The sequence below is a fragment of the Idiotropiscis lumnitzeri genome, chromosome 11 (assembly GCF_059441095.1).
Source record: "Idiotropiscis lumnitzeri isolate Australia: NSW breed Sydney's pygmy pipehorse chromosome 11, RoL_Ilum_1.0, whole genome shotgun sequence".
NCBI classification, from domain to species: Eukaryota; Metazoa; Chordata; class Actinopteri; order Syngnathiformes; family Syngnathidae; genus Idiotropiscis; species Idiotropiscis lumnitzeri.
Window position 1 is genome coordinate 17,191,238 of NC_142401.1, and position 22,559 is coordinate 17,213,796.

Here is a 22,559-nt window from a genome sequence, read left to right on the forward strand (position 1 = left end):
TGGAACTTTTAAAATGAATTAAATTCTTTCCAAAATCTGATCCAGTTTGAATCTAAGACTGACAACTGTTTTTAACAAATTCAGGTCCTGACATCTCTGTCAAATCGTATATGCCATGTGTTTGCAGTCTAAAATGTGAATGCTACACTAAATTCAACCCAGATCTGATTCAATTAAAATCCAACACAAGTCCCATAGGGCACATCCGTTAAATTTTCAGATTTGGACAAAATGTTGTCACGTGTAATGAGTGCCAGAAACGTTAAAATTCGGTCCTGATCCGACCTAATTCAAATCAAATACTGACAATCTCCTTTAACATGATAAGAGACTTAGAGTTAATGTCTGGAATCGTATGTATTTTTGAAAAAAAAACATGGCCATGCATAATCAGGGTACGGAGCTCTGACGTAAAACAAAATTTGACGCCCAGATTTGACCCATTTGAATTTAATAGTGACTAGCACTAGCCCTTTCCAAATGTTTTAGAACCTTACATAGCTGTTAAACTTCTCCCGTTTTGACTACATTTGAATTATGTGAATGCAGATTGAAAACTAGACTGTCAAACGAAATCCCATCTGGATCTGATTGAGACCAAACAGTTGGTAACAATTCAACAAATAACTGCTTAAGCTTTGAGGCTGCGTCGCTTGTCTCACAGTCCACTCACCGTACATCTTGCCCTCGTCCGACAGGATGATTTTCCTCCGGCCGCAAGGCGGGTAGATGGCGAGGGCCTCCTGGAAACTCTGCTCAATATCCGGGCTCCACACCCCCTCGGCGTCGCCATCGATGACTTTGTCCTCGTTGTCCCCGCCGTCCAGCCCATCTTCTGGGCTTCCGTTGGCACTCCAATCGTGGGACGCAATGGTGGCGGCTCCCCCTGGGCCCGAACCCGAGCCCCAATATGAAAGGATCGATAGGAAAGCTGTAAAACACAACAACAAAGAGAAGCACTTAGTTTTAACTGCATTTGGAAGGAAAAAGGAAAGGTTTTGCGTGATTCTCCACAAAGCCTAATGAAAGTCCTCATTTATTTATTTACAGAGGCAGACCTCAAAAGAAAATGCTAATGTGTGAACACATGGTCCCAAGATGTTACGACGTAAGAGATGGTAACAAGAGACAAACAACATTAAAACAGAGATGATGGCAGCCTTAAAAAAATATTCAGTGTCAACACAAAAACACCACAAAGTACAATCATGAAACCAAATAAAATTCTTAAATGATCCACTGATCAACACTGAGAACTCAGTTTATCTTGAACAGGCCCTTCCATCTCAGCCAAATCTAAATTTGATCAAATGTGCCAAATGTATGGTGTTACAACATGAAACCAAATTTAAGCCAGATCTCACCCAATTTGAATCCAACGCCAACGGATTTAACATGCTCAGGCATGTAAACATATCATGCAGGGCCATAAAAAAAGTTTGCATTAAACCATATGCAGTCAAGATGTGATCCAAGAAGTCAAGTATAAAAAAAGGACAATTTGTGCACTTTAATATATGGCGTCTGTCTAATTTATCTTTGACTTGCATCTGGTTATCCTAATTTATACTTGACATAGGGATGCCACACGAGAAATCCTTTCTCAGATTTTGTGTCTTTGCATTGAACGAATGAAAATAAATTCAAGCTAGACCATGAAATGAACTTTAAAGAGCTCACTAATCAGGACTGGCCTCGGAGAATGTCTGTGGTCTCGGAACTGTAGGAACTGTGTCTCAATGCGGTCGGATCGCGGCTGACGGCAAGCAGAAATCCAAAGTGTTTTTCAAGATGTCTCCGCAGCCTTGCATTGTCTCCCAGCTGGAAGTCTATGAAGCAACCACGAGCCTCCCTCCCCTCGGGAGCTTCTTTTTTCGACTTTGTGCAGATGCAGTTGAGTGGGAAGGATGAATAAGAAATGATCCATGTTTCTCGTAATGATGTTTGGTCGCAATATAAATGTGATTTCTCGTGGCTTGTGTAAAGCTTCATGCTCGAAAATAATCTCATTTGCAGTGGATTATTTATGAGGGAAAACATTGAAAGCATCCATCCATTTTTTTTTTTTTTTTGCGCTGGTCATCATTATGGGTGCGGGTAAACTGGAGCCTAACCAATCTGATTTGGGGCAAGACGCGGGGTACAGCCTGGAGCATTTGCAGGCAGTTGTAGGATACACAGAATGTAGACAAACAAAATTTCACACTAATATTCGCAGCTATGAACAATTGATCCTTCAATGAACCTAACATTGCTTGTTTTTGGGAGCGTGGGAGGAAGCCGGAGTAGCCGGAGGAAAGCCATGCAAGCACAAATGGAACTTGCAACAATTCCACACAGAAAGCCAGGGCTGAAAGCTGAAATTCGAAACTAGAAACTCAAAACTGGAAAGCGTCCAATTCTTACCACTTTGACGAAGAGAAATGGAAAATATAAAAAATGAAACGGATACCCAACTTCCCAATGATTTTCAACACCACACTACTTAACTTTAAAAGTTGTTAGACAAAACATAAAGGATCCAGTCATACAAGCTCAAATGAAAGTGAGCTGTCTTTGGGGGTGGAAAAAAACGTCGTCATTTAATCAAAGATAAGGAGAGAGATAACACTTGTATTTCATTTTGAAATGTCAAATACTGTCACAAATTCCGAGTGTTGTTTAAACAGCAGACAATAAATCCAACACATCCACTTGGTCCCCGGTGGTAGAATATAAAAATCGGTGTCTGCGTTAAATCACATTTGCAGGCTTTAAAAAGCTTAACGACGGAACAGGTGGCGGCGCTCTAACCCCCTGCGGCATGTCATAGTAGCAAATCAGAAGCCTGAAAAAAATTGTTTTCGGGTATCGGCACCCTAGCAGCTATCAAGGAAAAGACAAATGGTTCATGTGGACTGTTATCCAAGTAGGAATAGCTCTGAATAGAGTGAGGGCTTGGTTTACAATTGTCTGCACTTACATATGTATATCATTTTATGTAGGTTTTTTTTGTTTCTTTAATTATTTCATATGCCCTATAAGTGTTTTCCATACAAATGTTTATTGTACTAACACTACATAATGTCACAAGGAAGCGTGCTCAGTCCTGCCATTTTTCATTTGATTGGTTTCTATTGATGTCATTGAAGTGATTTCCATCAACAATTTCCTGTAATTATGAATATACTACTGTCGCCATAGAAACTGAACTCTGTCATAAATCAAGGATCCCTCTGTATAGTATTTGAATAATATAAGGTTGACAAAACAAATGAGAGGAACAAAAGTGCAATTACATAACACTCTAACGACTCTCTTGCATGCATTTGGCCGCCATGGCGAATGGAGCATGAGTGGTTGAGCCAGTCTAGTCAAGCCAACCCCCTCAACAGTTGTTCCTATTAGGCTTCTATGCAATGCGCTGCGAGGGTAAACTTCAAAATAAAAGCAAAACAAGTACTCGTGTACATAGATCGTAATGCCTTACCTAGCTTTTACTTCCCTCAAAAGCAAACGTGGTGGCTAACTTAACTTCGAATCGAGGCTGGCCTTACCTTTTTTTAGTGCGCAAAAATGGAATGACGGACTTGAACTGAAGCTCAATATTAAATTTTCAGTGCTAAAGCGCACCAGCGCACTGCTGGGGTGCACCCTTGGTTATGGGTCATGAGTGAGCTGAAACATACCATTGCTGACTTCAGGCGAGAACATTCATAAATCATAAATTAAAACAATCTTTTTATTTGCATTGGTTGTAAATTGGAACATTGGCAAGGGGACAAAATTGATTAAAGAGGAGGAGATTTATTTTTGATTATTTTGCTGTTGAGTGACACAGCAGCAGTTGGTGCTACGCCGAATCCAATATCGCCGAACCCTGACTAGACTTTGACAAATAACCCCGCTTAAGGCTGCAGTGCTAATTTTAACAGGCGAGGCCTCGTCGAAGGCTAAACAGGGTCATGACGTTAGACCTCAACACTGTAAATTGAACTCCCCCAGCAGACGGTCATGCGATGCATCGCCAGGGGATTTTGAGGGTAGTTGGTGGGAGGCTTTGCTAATAATAATGATAATAATAAGAGTGGTGAGTGGAGGGTGGGGTCACTATAAAATAAATGTCCCCCACTAAGAGAACAGCAGTAGGAAGAACATCATGCCGATGCGAGGGCATCGCAAGCTTGTTCAAGTGAGGTGCGTCGCCCAGAGTGCGGCCTGAATTCCAGACATGTCCTTATTAAGAAAGGGCTGCGAGTGCTCACTGCTTCTCCTCCTGCCTCCCTTGTGTCAAACCGACGCCCCCGACACAGACTCCCCCCTTTCCCTTTCCAACCTCCCCACCCAGCGTTGGAAATGTCTCTACCCAAATAAGGAAAGGAGACCAGTGGAAGGGAGGAGTGGGGTGGTTGTGCCTCGGCCGTAGCGTTGGTTGGTTTGTTGGGAGAGCGGAGGGGTAAATGAGGAGGGGGGAGCGGCAAACTGAGCTTTGTTGGGGGGTGTTGTCCAATTTTGGCTTCCACTTTGGGGTCTGGAAAACAGAGGGATTGTTTGAGCCGGAACGCAACATCAGCACAGTGAAGGGGGTGGGGGATTTGGAAGTGGAGTTACAAATTGTTTAAGTGCATCCTCTGGTTTTTTGTCTCATCAGTTCCGCCAAGCACTTTAAAGGAGGCAAAATTAGGAATATACCAATGCCACTTTTTTGAGGTTGTATACAAGTCTGTACATTTGAGTACCCACCAACACCGCGTGTTGAAACTTGATAATGCCATTACGTCTTGCAGTTGTAATGAAAAATGTCTAAAATATTTTGATTTAACAAAATATTGTTGAAAAACAAAAAACGATATCACTGACATTTTAACATCTAAGAGAGTGTTTTTTCTAACAGTCTTACCACACATTCCACCGTCACTGTAGCCTGCAACACAAGGTAAATAAGTCATGTGGTGTCTAAATCCGAACACTAGGGGGCACTATCTATAAGTACAGTACTACATGATCGGGTTTAAGTTCCAGACCACACCCGCAATAAGTGAAATCTACGATTCAGAAATACCCCAGTTAAATACCCCCAGCATGTTTTTATTAGCATGTACGGCACTTATTTTTTTAGTCCTTTAGAACATTTTAAAATAATACAAACAAATTTAAAAGCATTCAATAAATTGAGAGAGAGTAACAAAATATGGTACAAAAAAAAAAACGGTTGGACTGATCCCGCTGTGTTTATATGAATACTCTGCTCTTTCCCAACAAACAAACTTAACAAATCTCGCATTATACAACAGTAATCATGCCCAAAGATTTACATTGTAAAAAGAACCTATAGCCGTTGCTTTCTGGATGCATAAAAAACTCAACTGAAACATATGAGAAATTCAATAATCTTTCTCTAATCTCATCAGAAAAAAATGGGGTTGATCTTGAAACACTTCCTTTTTCAGTCTTCTTCTTTTAAATTCAGTTTTAAATAATTTAGTGTTAAATAATATGGTGCTCCCATCTAGCCGCCAAAAGAGGAATTACACCCAAAATAAAAATAAAAATTATGTTATCACGGGACAAAACAATCTGGCGACATCTGTGAAATAGTGGAGTGTACTGTATGAAGACAATGCATGCGTGTGTGTGCGTGTTGTGTTAAATATGAATTGAATATTTTTTTGTATTGTTTTAATAAGCTGCCATTGTGTAACCATGGTATGTTGTTTAATTAGGAAATAAAAAGTGCAAACCAAAAAAAAATTGATGTTTTAGTGCCACAGTCATGTGAAGAAACTCAAAAACTGAAAATGTGGAGATTACTTTTCCTTGGTTAGAGAGAACCAGACAATATCAGCAACACTCTAACTATAAACTTGAAAGCCAAAAAGGCCCACAATGTGACTACATCACACACATTGAAAGACTCGAACTTGACACACAACTCACAGAATACACCTCCCACATTCTGGGAGTCAGGCCACGGGACGCCCAGACCAACATGCAAGAAAATTCCAATGTGCAGCAGGAATGTAAATAGCGCTGCTGCATGCGCACGTTCATTCAAATGCCGCCATTCATGCACTGCGCACAACAATCCTTCTTTCCATTTCGCGTTCTCAGCACCACGGCCCTTTCGCTACTTCCTGTTCTCGCCAATGGGATTACCTCACCCGCGAGTCCCACGGGCAACCGGCCGGACTTTATTGACGTATCCCGTCTTGTTTGGGGAAAGGATTTTGTGAGTGTAAAAGCATGCTACTGAAATAAAGTCATTACTAGTGAGTCACTTGCAAGGCTGCTGGGTCACATGCAGCAAACAAGCGGGTATTCCAGGAAGAAAAGGTTCCATTCCATTCCATTGCATGAATTTTGACCTGCACTGCAAATGACCAGAAATTAACAACAATTTATTTCTTTGCTTTTTTCTTGCCAAAAGAAGAAGTTTATTATTTTCAAACACGAGGCAAGAGGGTTGAGGCAGATGGGTACGAGGGTGGGCTCACTGTGTTTCTGGGAGTGGTCCACAAGCAATCGCGGATTGATTAATGTGTGCACACATTGTCCATAGAAAATAAACTGACAATATAAACGATATACCGATACCATAGATACCTTGATATCACATCCATACTGTATATCATTATATCTCACAATGCTTGTATAAACTAGTATGTATACTCTGTTCGAGTGCAATTTCTGTCCTCCATAATCGATGTGACAAGCCGAGAATCACTCCCAATCTTTCATGCAAGCATTGTGCAGATCTCAAGTCCAATCCAGTGGCACCAAGACCATCAAAAGAAATCTGTTGAATATTACAGAGGTTTTCAAACTGAATTTGACAGACTATCTGAACAGCACCCTCTGAAAAACGGACTTGACCAATATACTAGTCAGTGGTAGTAAACTCTTGGATTCCAGTCCATAAATCTGAACATCCAACATATAGAGGTTAAACCTGTAGTTTGTGTTTGAAATTGATCGTTTATTGATGCTAGTCTTGGAACTTTGCAAAATCCCTTATGAGGCGTTATCACTAATTGTTAAAATATTTAGCAATGTGAATGGGGCAGAATAAGAACGTTATATTTTGTATCACATCGGCTGGTTTTCTCAAGCGTCCGTTTTAGTCACAAACACACTCGCTCACTTCCCTTCACACAAACACATATTATATTGTGATTACATTTCCACCAAGGCAGTTGTATTTGTCGGTTCGGGTCTTTTCATTCGATATAAACCTAAACGTTTGCTCTCCACAGGCTAAACCACAAGCTCTTATAGTGTTGAAGGCCGCACACAGATGTAGCGTAAGCAATTTCGGATTGTACGAGAGACCTAAACAAATCCTCAACACTGCTGCCGCCCCTCTGCACGGCAACACACACACACACACACACACACACGCACACCCCCACGCGCACGCACGCGCACGCACTTACATGTACACGAACACACACACTTGAGAGGGGAAACAACAGACCTTGGCAGCCAAAAGAAGCAGCTGCTCTCAAAGGTCGTATTACAGGAGAAAGAAAACATTTTAGCTTGCTGCTCTGACAAGAACATGGCTCTCGCGCCTTCCTCACGCCATTTAAAGGACTTTATGCTTCCCGTCGTCTACTTCATCCCTCACAAAATAAAATGCAAAAAACCTCACTTCCCTCCTTCTCCTCCTAAGTGTGTGTTTGGCCCTAATAAATTTGCTGCAGCTTCTCCAATAACTTCCTCCTACTTCCTATCTGGCGCAGAGCTCAGGAAACAATCAGAGCTGAGAGTGAGAGGCACACACACATATATAAGCGCGCAACACGCACACACATATACGTGTGCGCGATCCCTCGTCAAGTCAAACATTTGCACAGCGAAACCAGCTGAGAGAAAAACAATAGAGTTGAGCGTAAATGTCTTGCTCACAGGAAGACGCATTCACTGTGTGGAAATAACATTTTCCACACATCGAGTGTGTTTTTATAACTGCTTTGCATAACCGATAAGAATCCAATTTTCATCCACGTTTGCAATTGGGCTTATTCTGATCTGAAGATATTCGGTTTCACGCAAAATCGGAAATGAGCCACTGGAACCATGCAGTGTAAATTCAGGCTTACTTGCTTGGAAGTCCTTCTGAAGGTTCACACAGCAATTCGGCAGAATTGTCTTATTACAGATGAAAGAGAAGATGAAGGTGGAATATTGTATGCCACGATTAGACAATTAAATCCATGACTCATTTTTAGTCACATTTATGAATATTTATTTATCTCAATTCTTCATATTCTTAACCAAATAGCATAATTGCCGAAGTTATGCTATTAGGCTAACAATAAACATAACATTTAATTTGTTTCATTTTTTCATAGATCATGATTAGCCCCTTCCAACTACCTGAGTTTCTGCCTCATGAGCTCTATACTTGACATACTAAAATTAATATTATTTCAAGTTAATAAATCCTGCTTGAAGATATATTTCCTCTGCAAGCCTGCTCCACTTATGTGTCATGTGACCTTAACCGGTGATGGTCATCTGACCAGAGTGAGCAAAAGCGTGGCTACCTGTAATGCTAAATTATGCCTAAATTTGAATTGTTTCTAAGACAACAGGACAGGAGAAGTGAGTGCCGGGATGATTTTGTCAACAAATTCCTTTTACATAATTAAAATAAATAAATAAATAAAAATACGCCATGACCGTATCATCGTGGAAGGATTTGTGCGTGCCAATGACCCGAGGAGCTAAGTTGTCTGGGGCTTGTAGGGTCATCCATGGCAAACAGATCCTCTGTGATGGATCAGACTAAGCATGGTTCAAAGATCCCTATCATCAATATTAATTTTGAAAGCTGTTTTCCTCTGCCACGACGCAGGTCACCAGGGCTCCCTTCTGGAGCCAGGCCTTGAAGGAGAAAGCCTGGTGGCCAGGACTGCACTCAAGGGGCCCAGTCGGGCTAAGCTTGAAAGGATAACGTGGGTCGCCTTTGTCAAGTCTCACCACCCGTGAGAGGAGCCATAGGGGTCAGGTGCCATGTGAGTTAGGCGGCTGCTGCAGTCAGGGATCTTGTCGGTCCAATCCCTGGCTACACAAACTGGCTCTGGGTATGTGGAATGTCACCTCTCTGGCAGGGAAAGAGTCCAAACTGGTGTGTGGGGTTGAGAAGTTCCGACTAGTCATAATGGGGTTCGCCTCAACACATAGCTTGGGCTACAGTACACGCCCTCTTGCGAGGGGTCGCACACAATTTGGGTCAGATGATTGGTCCTAACTGCTATTTGTGCTTAATCACCAAACATTTCAGAGTACCCACCACCATTTTTTGATTCCGTGGAGGGGGTGCTGGAGAGGGCTCCCGCTGGGGAATCCATCATTTTGCTGGAGGACTTCAATGTTTTATGAGGGTAGGAACTTGCCACTGATTGTCCAATACCATGCTCCAACATAAGGGTGTCCATATGTGCACTTGGCACCAGGACACACTGGGCCACAGTTTGATGATGGCGTCTCATCAGACTTGCAGCTGCATGACTTGGACATTCTGGTGACCAGCTGTCAACCACCTGGTGGTGTGGTGGCTCCGATGGTGGGGGAAGACCCAAACATGTAGTGAGCGTCTGCTGGGAATATCTGGCATAGTCTCCTGTAAGAAGGAGTTTCAAGCCATCTCGAGCAGAACTTTGCCCACTTTCTAGGAGAGACAGGGCACCCTGAGTCAGAGTGGGTCATGTTCCATACCTCCATTGTCGAAGCGGCCGACATGAGCTGTAGCCATAAGGTGGCCGGTGCCTGTTGTGGCGGCAATCCCCAAATCCATTGGTGGACATCAGCAGTAAGGGGTGTCGTCAAGCTGAAGACTGAGTCACATCAGGCCTTTTTTGCCTGAAACACTCTGGAGGCAGCTGATGGGTACCAGCTGACCAAGTGGAACACAGCTTCAGTGGTTGGCGAAGCAAAACCTCAGCCATGGAAGGAGTTAGGTGAGGCCATGGAAAATTACTTCCGGAAGGCTTTGAAGAAATTCTTGTTCACCATCTGGTGTCTCCGGAGGGGAAACCAGTGCACCATTACTATTATATACAGTGGAGATGGGTCCTTGCGGCACCCGGAACCAATGTTTGCTCGCGATTTACCAGTCAGTCTCCGTTCCCACCCTCACTTATGGTCACAATCTGTGGGTCAGCTCAATCATCCGGGAGAGACTTAGAGTTGGGCATCAGGTCCTCCGCATCGAAAGGAGACAGCTGAGGTGGCTCGGACATCTGGTTAGGATGCTTCCTGTGAGCCTCACTGGTGAGGTTTTCGGGGCACTTCACATCGCGAGGAAGCCCAGGACATGCTGGAGATTCTATGTCTCTGGGCTGGCCTGGGAACGCCTTGGGATTCCCCCAGAAGAGCTGGACAAAGTGGCTGGGGAGAGAGAAATCTGTTCTTCCCAACTAAAGTAATACAAAACCCGGCCCTTGATAAACAGCAGAAAAGTAATGGATGGATGGATAAATAGATGAATAATGAAAAATATTTCCATTTTTTACAGGCAGTGCAAAGGGGACCAGAGTCTATCCGTCAAGAGTAACAAACTCTGGCTTTGATCACCTTCCAATCGTCATCCTCCACGTGAGAATTAAACATTAATCCATCTGGAAAGGAAAGACTGACAAGCAGTGAGGCAAGCAACGCGCCAGACTTGCTGCTGTTCTTTCTTTTCTTCTTTTTTTTTTTTGTTCCTGAAAACCTGAATCAGCATTTTTGAGGGAGAAAAAAAAATCTGAAACATTCCAGAGAATGTAGCCGAGGGAAACCAATCTCGCCTGGATTGGTCATTTTGTGGCTAGGAGCGGTTACAAGTCATAATCTGGGAACGCTCCAGGACATGCACGGCCTTGCAGCCAGTGGATTCAACTCAACATATAAATTGTGGCATAAAAAAAGTGATTAAAAGCCGCCAAGGCTCATGGGTTCGATTGCGTGGGGGAGGGTGGGGGGTGGTTGTTTGTGGGGCGGCAGGGCAACGAAAGGGGATTTTCATCAAGGGAACTCTGAGCCAACTTTGTTGCGCACTTAATGTGGGCCTATTCATAACAGGCCTACCATTCGGACAATTGCGCACTGTTATAATAAGATCAACTAAAATTAATACCTCTGAGCCACAGAGGGAGATCCTCCCCCAACCCAAACAGCCCGAACGAGAGGATTAAAGTGGTTTCACATGAGTGCCCATGGGTCACCAGAACTGCTTCGTGTATGTGTGTGTGAGTGCGTGTGTGTGCGAGTGTGTGTGCTTATGTGCTTGTTGCTTATCACAGTAGCCCACACACTTGTAACCACGTTGCTAGTTATGTCCCCTTTTCCTCTTTTTTAGGAAAACTTTCATGTGGAACGTCATTTGGAGGGTCGGGCAAGGCGAAGGCTATCAAACACAAAGACGGCAGTGTTCCCCAACACTCCCCTGTATTGCTTGAGCGAGTTATCTTGGAAAAGCTCATAGCCTGGAGGAGATTTAAACTGGTGCTGCAATATTATCGTCCAGACAATGATGATGGACTGTACACTCTTTAACAACAATAATGGCTACAAAAACAGTGAAATAAATACATGATGAGAAGAAGTACTACTTTTTGGGTTGCTTTTTGATTTCGTAAATAGACAAAAGTGTAAAATTACACTCGCACACCCAATGTAAAAGTATTTCAGCCCTTAGAACTAGGCCAGAATTGTGGCTGCTACAAATTGGCTAATGCCCACATGACATGAAACTTGTGCACAGTCAAACAATTACCAATATTCCTGATCCGAACTGTGTATAAACACACACGTTCTAGGAATCAATTTCTTACCTTCCAATCTCCATACCATCACGGCAAAACTAAAGAGCTGCCAGATGATGTCAGGGACAAGACTGTAGACCTTAACAAGACTGGAAAGACTTAAAAAACTAAGGGCAATTTTCGGGGGGAGAAGGTGACAACAACTCGTGGTGTTATTACCTATACTGGGAGACATAAACAATGAACATCAACAGCCCTCAGGCTGGAGCTCCATGCAAGACCTTACCCTATGTATGTGCATGATGATGGGAAAGGTTAACGGAGTAACTTCATAGTACACAACAAGAACTTGCTAATGACCTGAAGGCAGGGACCACAGTCACCAAGTAAACAGTTGGTAAAACACTGCGTAATGGACTCCAGTGTTCTCAAGGTACGCATGCTTGAGAAGGCATGTGCAGGCCTTCCTCAAGTTAACCAGTGAATATATTAATGACTTGAATGAGGCTTGGGAGAAGGGCTGCGGACGGATAAGAGAATTATTTGGCTCAACCTGTTGTGTTGGGGGGATAAAAAGGACAACTATGATACAAAGAGGCATTTTGTCCTCCCCCCGATAAACATCTGAAAAAACACTGTACCGCAAGTAATCATTGCTTAGCTTTCGCTTTGCTCAATAACATTAACAAGGACCTTTGGATAAAATGCAACGTGTTAAGGTAAGCTGTTTGAAGACAAACTTTAACAAACGCCTTTCCATTTTATCTACCAATGTTTCCTTGTGCTGAGCGAGCCGAACCTGTTGGATGGCACAGCGCTGTCCGCTCAAAGCTTCTGAACTCAGCTTTTTATTATCCGACTAACTGAACGGCACATTTGAATAACGTTTTGAGCTTCCAAACAGAATGTTATTCAAAAGTACCGTTGGTTTATTAATGTGGTTGAGCCTGGCAGATGAAAGGGAAGCTGCTGTGTTGATGCACACCCAATCAGCTCACGGGATAAATCCACTCGTGCTCGCAGCGGTCAATCGCACGGCCGGGAAACAATCACGCACCTTGTATAAGTGTCTGTGGGTACGTAGAAAAGCCTCCAAGTCAATTAATCTTTTGGAAGCGATGTGTCTTTCCGCAATACAGCTCTATATTTTCTCTTTTTCTGTTTTTTTTCTTCTTTTTTCTTTTTTTTTGGTGGTATGAAGAATTTGGAAAAGTCAGCAAAACAGTGAAGCAGTGAAAAGTGAAGCTCGAATTGGTGAGGGATTACTGTAATATGAGCATATAGCAAATCTAAGACCAACTATCTCCACCCCAGCTAATTAATTTGAAATAACATTGACGTAATATTCAATAATTCTAAAAAGTAGTTACGAGAAGCGATATACATTTATCTATTCAAAAAGTCACGGTGACCAAAATCAAGAAGGTGGGTAGTTACTTTACATATTAACCAGATATACAAAAGCTTTAATCCAGAGCACAGCAAAATACAATTGCATATAAACTTTGCATTAACGTGACTGTTAGGACACCATTGTTGGCCACACTGTTCAGTTCACATTCACTATGATGACAATCAAAAAGGTTCTAATTAATTACAATCTATTATTCATTTATAGTCAGATTTCCACAAATTCCCTTGCATCGTGTTTCGTAGAAAATCCCACCAATTGTGAATTGTTGAATTGCACTCCACTTTCCTATCCACTATCCACATGCATTTATTTTTAAGGTAATTTATGAGTATGTAGTGTCCCTGCCATCATATGAGCCACATAACAATTGTACAATACCACATTGGCTTTATGGACGTGATATGTTCGTAAGCTTATTGCTGATTGCGCACGCAACATTAAGGGTCAGCATGTGTAGAACAATCTGGCCTTTCGACAGTGTGTCTATCAAATTGCATATTGTACCATATAATTGTCTCATTAATGTCCTTCTGCTGAGAGCCTTGCGCTAGACTGTGAGGCCCGCTGTGTGTGTTCATCTCACACATACACACACACGCACAAGTGGTATTTGTTCCAGGCTGGCTTGACAGAAGGGCAAGTGTCCACCATTTGTGCCGTGCGACCACTTCTGGGCCTGCTGCTAAAAAGGCAAAAAGCAAGCTGCGCACAAATGGGGGCCCATGGCTCATTAGGTCCTTCTTCTATGGGTTTTAACACAAATGGGTGAAGCCGCCGCTGGCAAACGGTCGACGGCCCAGTGTCCAAAACAAACAAACAAAAGAATGCACTCGAGGCTCTCAGTTCCACAAAATCAAAATGAGATGCTTTCTCATTATTTGTGGCATTCTTCAAGAGAAAACGTGCTCTCTCAGCAGCTGATCAACATCCTGAAGGAACACAGCTGGGGACGGTGAGGATTGGGTGGGGAGTGGGGTCAGAAAAAAAAAAAAAAGCAAACAGACACTTTAAGGAGATAACAACTCCCAAGTAATCTAATTGACCTCAATGACATGGCCTGAGTTGAACAACTTCGCACAAGCTAAATCCGCAGTGACTGAGAAACACGGGGGCCTGATACATTCACACTGCTTAAGAACAATGGGGAAAATCTGTCGGAGCAGCAAAATGCTTAATGCCTTCCAGATTTTCCCTCCCCGACAGCATCTATTATAAAGCATCTTCTTGGCGTGTCACGCTTTACCCGGGACAACAATGTTTGGCTCGGCTTGTTTGCATTTAAGAACATCACTTCCACATGTTGCAAGACAGTCGCCTATCGGGATGGCTCAGACGGCAACTTGCCACTAAGCAATTCACACACATGGGCAACCCGACACGGCAAGATAAAAATTATCCTGTCGTGTGTTGTACTCGAGAATACCCACACATCATACTACACGCATAATGATTAAAGGGGGTCAACGGATATGGATTATTTTCTTTTTGGAGGTATATGCTGATTACGATATTTGCCAGAATATGATTCACGTAAATGATTAATTGGCCAATCAATTAAAAACACATTTAATTAATAAAATAACTTTATTTTTGGACCCTAAACACTTAAAACAATTAAGAAAAATATGAATTCCAGGTACAAAATGTAACTGTTTTACAATAAAGTGCCCTTTTGTATTTGAATTCACAACAGAGAAAATAATAATCTGATTCATTTAAGTTTTATGTATGGTGGATATGTTTCAATGTAATTTGTTCGGTAATAAATTAATGTGTAAGAAAATTGTGAAAAATCTGACAAAAAAAATCGGGTGATTTTTTATGATTTTAAAAGACCAAATATGGGCTGATTAAGTCTGACCCAATAATGATATCCACCAACAATCGTGAGCCTCCTTTCCCAAACTAGATTTCTGGCATAGATGCAAAAATTGACCTATGAGAGGATGACTGTTCACTTATCTGGTTACTACAGTATGTTGCCCTTAATTGGCACTGAAAAAAATAGTCCCATTGGGCCTCTGACATCAAATCAACATCAATATGACATCAAAATCATTCAATTGATGGCATAATGATCAGGGTTGAAAAATATTTGATTAAAATAAAACACATTTTCATCACAGTTACCAGACAGAATAGCACTATCAAGTATTGATACTTGGCATCCCGAGTACTCATATCTACTAATTGTACTACCAAAAAAGGCATCAGTGCATCCCTAGTTTTGCTATACACAAAAGTAGAATTACAATTGTTTTGTTACGATGATTCCGCAGAAGAAAATGTAGTATGCACTTTTAGGCAGTATTTCTTTAAACAATCCTGCAAACGAGGTGACATGATAATTAGTTACTAACAATGAGGCACCCAAACCGAAACATTAACAGGTTCTTCGGCTCACCTGTTGCCAACCTGACAGACAACATTCTACCTTTGTGTCAAACCTGTGATTTCAGCAATAAAGTGGAGGGGGAAAAAACAAAACAGAAACGTACCATCAGAGCAAAACATTTGGCAAGTCTCAAAGAGGAGTCAATAAGAAAAAAGGCAACAAGCCGCTATAGGTTGAAGTGACACTCCTGTCGTTATATAATTAGCCTGAGTACCCTGTACAATGGCTTGTCAATGGGTGGTGCCCTCAATCGTGTCTGTTTTTGCACGCTTGACCCTTAAACATAGTAGACACTTATATAGCTTGGAAACGCACAGGTACCAATTTTGCCATGGTAAAAAAAAAAAGGTATAAACGGGTTAATTCGGCCCGGAATAATTAGCACTATAGAGTAACTTCAGATTAGCATAGTAATGGGCCTCAATTGTAACCTCACTTCTGATAGATAGATAGATAGATAGATAGATAGATAGATAGATAGATAGATAGATAGATAGATAGATAGATAGATAGATAGATAGATAGATAGATAGATAGATAGATAGATAGATAGATAGATAGATAAAGCTGATCTTGTTTAAATCTGACATTGATCATTCGGTTAAACATGATGAAGCGCTTACATCTCTGTTAAAGCTTAATGCATTTGGACAAAGTTTGCCGTGTATACTCAGCGTCCAATGCTTGTAACATGAAACCAAATTCATCACAGGTCTGATTCAATTTTACTTTAAACATTGAAAATCTCATTTAAAATGCTTCCCATAAGGGCCTGTTAGTGTTTTATGTTCATAAGGTGCAACATGAAAACAAATTCACTTGAGATTGAATACAACTGAGTTTTAATGTAACGAAAATGCTAATCTGAATTTAAGACTAATGTTTCCATCCAGATTCAGATCACCATAATTAGATAGCTGTATGCAGCTCAGATCTAGATCCAATTTAAAATTACCCAGACAATTCCAATCACGAGGATCAGGCCTATAAACCAGAGTTAAATTGTATATTATTTGGACAAAATTTACCAAATCGGAATCCGATCTGATCCGAATTGTATTTAAAGCACTAAAAGAAATCTGCTGAATCTTTGATTTGGACAATAAATGAGTTTCAGGATTCATGTGCACCAAATACACTCCAGATCGTATCCAATTGGAATTTAATGTTGATGTAATCTAAACAATCATTTGAATTTAACATTACATTCCATATGGATAGACAGATTGAGAGATTGATAATTAGGTGGCTGTACTTGATCCCATTTGAATGAAACATTAAGCATTCTCATGAACCATTCATTTATTATCTTATTTTAATTCCCATCTGAACACTATCAAGAGCTGTTTGGTTTTAATCAATTTAATCTGATTATTTCAGATGATATTATTATGGTTTTATGGTTAATATTTTTTCTCTTGCCGTAATGCTTTTAATGTTTTATGAAAAGCACCTTTAATTGTCTTATATATATACAAATAAATTTGCTTGCCTCAACACGAATGAGTTTGACCAGGTACTGAAACCATGAATAAATCATATCCAATTTGGTCTGTGCCATGAAAGCAAATTCAATACAGATCTGATCCACTTTGAATTTAACACCAGCAATCCGATTAAACACGATCGGGCACTTAAAAATCTGTAGCATATGATAAGAATTGGTAAATTTGTAGTCGCAGTACCAAAAATTTAATTCAATTCAGAAAGATAGATAGATAGATAGATAGATAGATAGATAGATAGATAGATAGATAGATAAGATAGATAGATAGATAGATAGATAGTGGTATTTTGTCCTACACCCACATGACAAGTTTCAGACAAGCGCAGCCCAGGGGGGAGAAAAGTTTCTTACCTCAGCAAATGCAGTTCGGAACCAGACGCAACCAGTCGACTACACAATCAATCCAAAACGGTTCTGCTCTGCATGTTTGGTGAAAACGCTGCGTGGAACGACACACACACAAAGCACACAAGTCGGTGCGATTGTTCGCTGTCAAAATATCATCACGGAGGGTTTTTTTTTTTTTCTAATATGTGCGTGTCGCTTTTCGTCCCCCCAGCTCGTCGGCGGTTATTCCCCGCCGAAGACATCCCACTCTCCGGTAAACTGAGTCTCACAGTACCATCTAAGCAACACCAGCGCGTTCCCTTCCTTCCTTCCCTTCCCTCCCGCTCCGCGGAAAAATGTCAAAAATGACAATGATCCGAAAACTTCACGGAGGGAGAGTAGCGAGCGAGTGAGCGTGGAGGGAGAAAAAAAAAGAAGGCTCCGTGGAAAAAAAATATTTTTGCGTGGAACTTACCTTGTTACAATTTGCTCTTCCCGCCACACAAACTTGCTCAATATGCTGACTTTTTGGGCCAATTCCGGCGCCCTTGTTTTGCCCTAATATTTTCTCCGGAGGTTTGACAGTATAAGTGGAATGTTAAGTATGACTTTGGTATGAAATCAACGCACTACACTGGAAGGCGGAGGGGGGAGGGAGCGAGAGAGAGAGAAAGAGAGAGAGAGAGAGAGAGAGAGAGAGAGAGAGAGAGAGAGAGAGAGAGAGAGAGAGAGAGAGCGAGAGAGAGAGAAAAGTCCGCGGAGGAGCCATTGGTGAGCGTCAATCAACAAACTTCGGGGCGGGACTCCAGCTGGCTGGAGCGCGGCCAAGTCAGACTCACTACTCTGTGTGGTGGGGAGAAATCAAATACACTTCGTTACTGTCCTGAAGTGGATTTATTTTCCTCACGAAACAAGACTTTACTCAACTACAGTTGTGTAATCGTTTTTTACCACTCTGAAACAATGAAAATAGCAATAACGTTTTAGCCTCCCACTTGCAAAACATGTGTTTTTCAATGCATCTACAGTATTTGAATTATGAAGCATAATAATATAAATAGAAAGCAAAGAATTAATCCCTTTGTATCTGATTATTATTATCATTATTGATTATTATTATTGATTATTATTATTATTATTATTATTATTATTATTATTATTATTATTATTATTATTAATTGCAACTTGGCCACCAGAGGGCACTATAGCACGGCCATGCAGACAATAGAAGACTTTCACAACTGCTGTAACTGCAGTTGTTTTTCAGAGAGAATAAAGAAAACATGCCTGTGACTATGTTGTCTGACTACATGTGTTCCTTCGCCATTTGTGTTCTAATATCGGTTGTTTAAAGGGTTATAACACCGCGACTATTGACGCTATTCTTTAGTTTGTCTACTGTGTTTTGGGTTGTGCGTTAGCATTAAGCTAGCAGAAAGCAAAGTCCTGTGACATGTAATTCTCTTTGATTATTTTACAGTTGATTTCAACTGGCAGTAGAATTAAACAGCTTGAAGCCTCTTTTTTGCGGAATTATTGATTATCTGCCAAACTCTCAAATTTTACTCGCATGTCAAAGCACAAAATTGGCTGAACAATAACTTGTACCTTAAAAACCTTTAAGACAAGTAACCCGGACCTCAAGTCACCATTAAATTTATTTTTCCTGATGACATTTTTTCAAGAATTGCAGAAAATGTTATATTATAATATTATTTTGCACACCCCACCCACTGAATTTCAAAGAATCCTTATTAAATTCATGTTTCTATAGCACCTTTATATATATATCTATATATCTATATATATATATATATATATATATATATATATATATATATATATATATATATATGTATATATATATATATATATATAAAACTATAGTACAAAACAATACAACTTTATTTGTAAAGCGCATTTCATGACACTTGCAGCTGCAACATTGCGTTTTACACAGAGTATAACATAAAAAAAACAATAATTCAATAACAAAGACTGTGAAAGCAGTAAGTTAAAATACCAATTCATGACACTAAAAATACAATGCAACTCAACACATACATAAATATTGGTGGCCATTATTATACATTTGCACACTTACCAGTATATTGATTTTCCTCTAATTTCTTTTTTTTTCATTGACTGTATCTGATTTTGGCATTTCGTACTCACTGCTTTGCTAACTACAGTGCATAGAATAAATGGTGAGATACTAAATCAAAAGAAATACATGGCTTTATTGTCAACAAGTTATTTGGGTAAAAAAAAGCACAAGACCTTTTGAGCATGTACAGCATATTCATATTTCCATTGAACATTTTACATGTGTCTCTGAAATAGCTTTCCACCCTGTCATTATGGAGTAACTGCTGCTTTAAGAAACCGTCTGATCTTTTCAGTGGCATTATGACCAAAATTTTGCTTTTCTTCAATGGAATGTGAAACATTGAATAGTTGGAAAATAAGTTACTACGCTTGTTTTGTCGTTTTCATGGTTTGCAAGTAGTTGGATATTGTCAAGCTTAGCTTGTCTACTCTACTTTGCTACAAAAATCTATTTTGAAGTGCAGAATATATTCGTTCATCTATACATGGTCATCTTGCTACCTGAATCACGTTGTTAAGTGAAGGTCCACAATGTGCTCATGAAATACTAACATTAGTTAAAAATGACCCACTCTGTCAGCAAGACTGCCTCCCTCTCCATATCTACTCAAGATGCATTCCTCTATGAAGGGATGTTGGCTGACTCCACGAAGTTGTCCTGATACAAATTGCAACTGTAGCTGTTGGGAAGTGATTTTGAAATAAGTGGTGCTTCGACTTGTGAGTGACCATGATATAAGCCATTGCTCGGCTGATTATTTGTCCTGAATTGCGAGTAAAGATCACCAGATTACACGATCTAGATGGTGACAGCCTACTTCAACATAAGAGGCATCTTGGCAAATAGTTGACAATTCTAGGCCAAGTGTGTGATTCAAATTTTTACACATTGTGGATTTCACCCAACACTAAGACTCTCCACAATGCAAAACACCCTAAATGGGCATATATAGCATTAATGTTGAACAATATAACCCTTAAAAAAACAAAAACATTTTAGAACACAAACGGTGCAGCAGCTAATGCAGACTGCAAATTTAAAAATACTCAATACAATACAATACAATTTTATTTATATAGCGCATTTCACAACAGCAGGAGCTGTAACAAAGCGCTTTCCATATGCCGTCATATAAATGAGCAGGTAATTAGAACACAAACTTCATATATTCTTCAGTCTCAAAACCAACAACTTGAGTGGATCCAGTATTGTGTATTTAGTGCATCTGTACATACACACACACACACATGCACCCCCACGCACACACCACACACACCCACACACACCCCCACAGACACACACACGCCCATGCACGCACACACCCACACACATATATATATATATATATATATATATATATATATATATATATATATATATATATATATATATATATATATATATATATACACACACGCACACACGCACGCGTGTTTGTATTTTATTGCCACCTGGTGGTGACTTAAAATTAATGCACAAACATGAGCATGATAAGCTGTTCAAATCGTTCCAATTGATGTTATTACGTTGGTTTTATAAATTGTAATTATTCATAATAAAAATCATGTTGCAACATATAATGTTGGTAGATTTATGGGGCCTCGAACAGTTAAATGGCATTTTGGTTCATTTTTAATGGCGAACAATGTTTTTGGGGATGGAAGTGTCTTGAAGGTTATTTATTAATACACAAAATAAAGCACAACCTTATATTAATTGTTTTTTTAAGTGGAATAATCAACATTTCTGAATGTGCTTTGTTTAGAGGGGAAAAAACGACTGTTGCAGCTCCTTCTTTTGGTCAAGAAAATGGTTGCAACCATTTTTAAAGCAATGATTTATCCACAGCGTGGACAAATAAGATAAACAGATGACCCGATGAACACCTATAAAAGGGAAACTGTAATATTTGTTGCTAGAGGTCGCAACAAGGAAGAGCTCTCCTTTTCAGAGCGTCCATCCTGAAAAGTTGACAGTTTTTAGGCTTCATTTAACCTGCGAGTTTGGGCAACTGCCTGAGCAGGTTGAGGCAGAATACACACCTTTTTCTCACTTTGCCTCCCAGCTGTCACCTCAAACAGGTTTTTCATTTGGAGCGCAGCTTCAGGGCAACTCAAACCTGTCAGATGATCTGCAAGCCGCCGGCTTAACACAGACGATATCTTTAAAACTTCATATAAATCTAGCACGTCAACAAAGCCTGCTGGGCATGGCCCCAGTGAAGAAGGGTTGTACTTGTACCTATTCAAGGTCATTATACTTATGGTAACATTGATTGAAAAAAGTATTTTTTAAATGTATACTTGTGACGCAATCAAATTAGAAGCCGAGGACATTGATTTGACATACTTTATTAAATCATGTTTCCATGGAGCAGGGATCCCATCCAAGGGCAGAGCTACATGGTGGCCAGGGGTGGCCATGACCACCCCCGTGGCCACTCCCATACCAAGGGGAAAAGAGATCTGATTTTTCTGCCATCTTCACATGATGCAGTATTCTTGGACCCCTTGATCTTCAAACACATTTTTTTTAAATATTAACCGCAAATGTAAAGACTAAATTTGTCTTAAGTTAAGGACATTCAATTCTTACGGTATATTTGAAAGAATGAGCCATGAAATAGGCCAGAGGTGGGCAATTAATTCTTCATAATACGACATCAATGACACCTGATACGTATAGTTTATGAAACTGGAGATTTGCGGGATAACAGGCAAAATCTTCTTGGCGTTCTTCCTTCCATTGTTCTTGAAAACTGTTGCCCAAATTAGAAACAGTTTTGTTATATTTGCCAGTGTCTTTTTTGGAAAAGTTGTTGCTAGAGCAGTTGCAAAGGACGCTCAATTTAGTGAAAACGTCGCAAAGATGGCAACACTGCAGACACAAACCACAACTCTTGCTCTCTACCTCGCTTGTACGAGTGTCCGCACGTGTGCTCATCAACTAAAAGATTAACTCTCAAAATGCATATTTTCTGTTTTACTTTGAATTCATGATCATTGTCAGGGTCGGTCAGTGAATGTGGGTGGGCCGGATTCCTAACTTTGACCTGGACTGAAGTAGACTATGAT

At 40.5% G+C, this 22,559-nt stretch overlaps 1 protein-coding gene across 6 annotated transcripts in view; it reads right to left on the reverse strand.

Annotated features, from left to right (window-relative positions):
• The window catches only part of LOC148327721 (transcriptional enhancer factor TEF-5-like), a 51,893-nt gene extending 33,879 nt beyond the window's left edge, over positions 1 to 18,014 (reverse strand). For 5 of the 6 annotated variants that reach the window (XM_088308926.1, XM_088308925.1, XM_088308924.1 and 2 more), the window contains exons 1-3: positions 17,851 to 18,014; positions 17,400 to 17,487; positions 674 to 931 (exon numbers count right to left, since the gene is read on the reverse strand). In XM_088308926.1, coding sequence (XP_088165052.1) covers positions 674 to 680 — 7 coding nt within the window. In that variant the 5' untranslated portion in view covers positions 681 to 931; positions 17,400 to 17,487; positions 17,851 to 18,014. The remainder of the gene's footprint in view (positions 1 to 673; positions 932 to 17,399; positions 17,488 to 17,850) is intronic. The other variant, XM_088308922.1, reaches the window with a different exon arrangement.
• Positions 18,015 to 22,559: the final 4,545 nt, after the last annotated feature.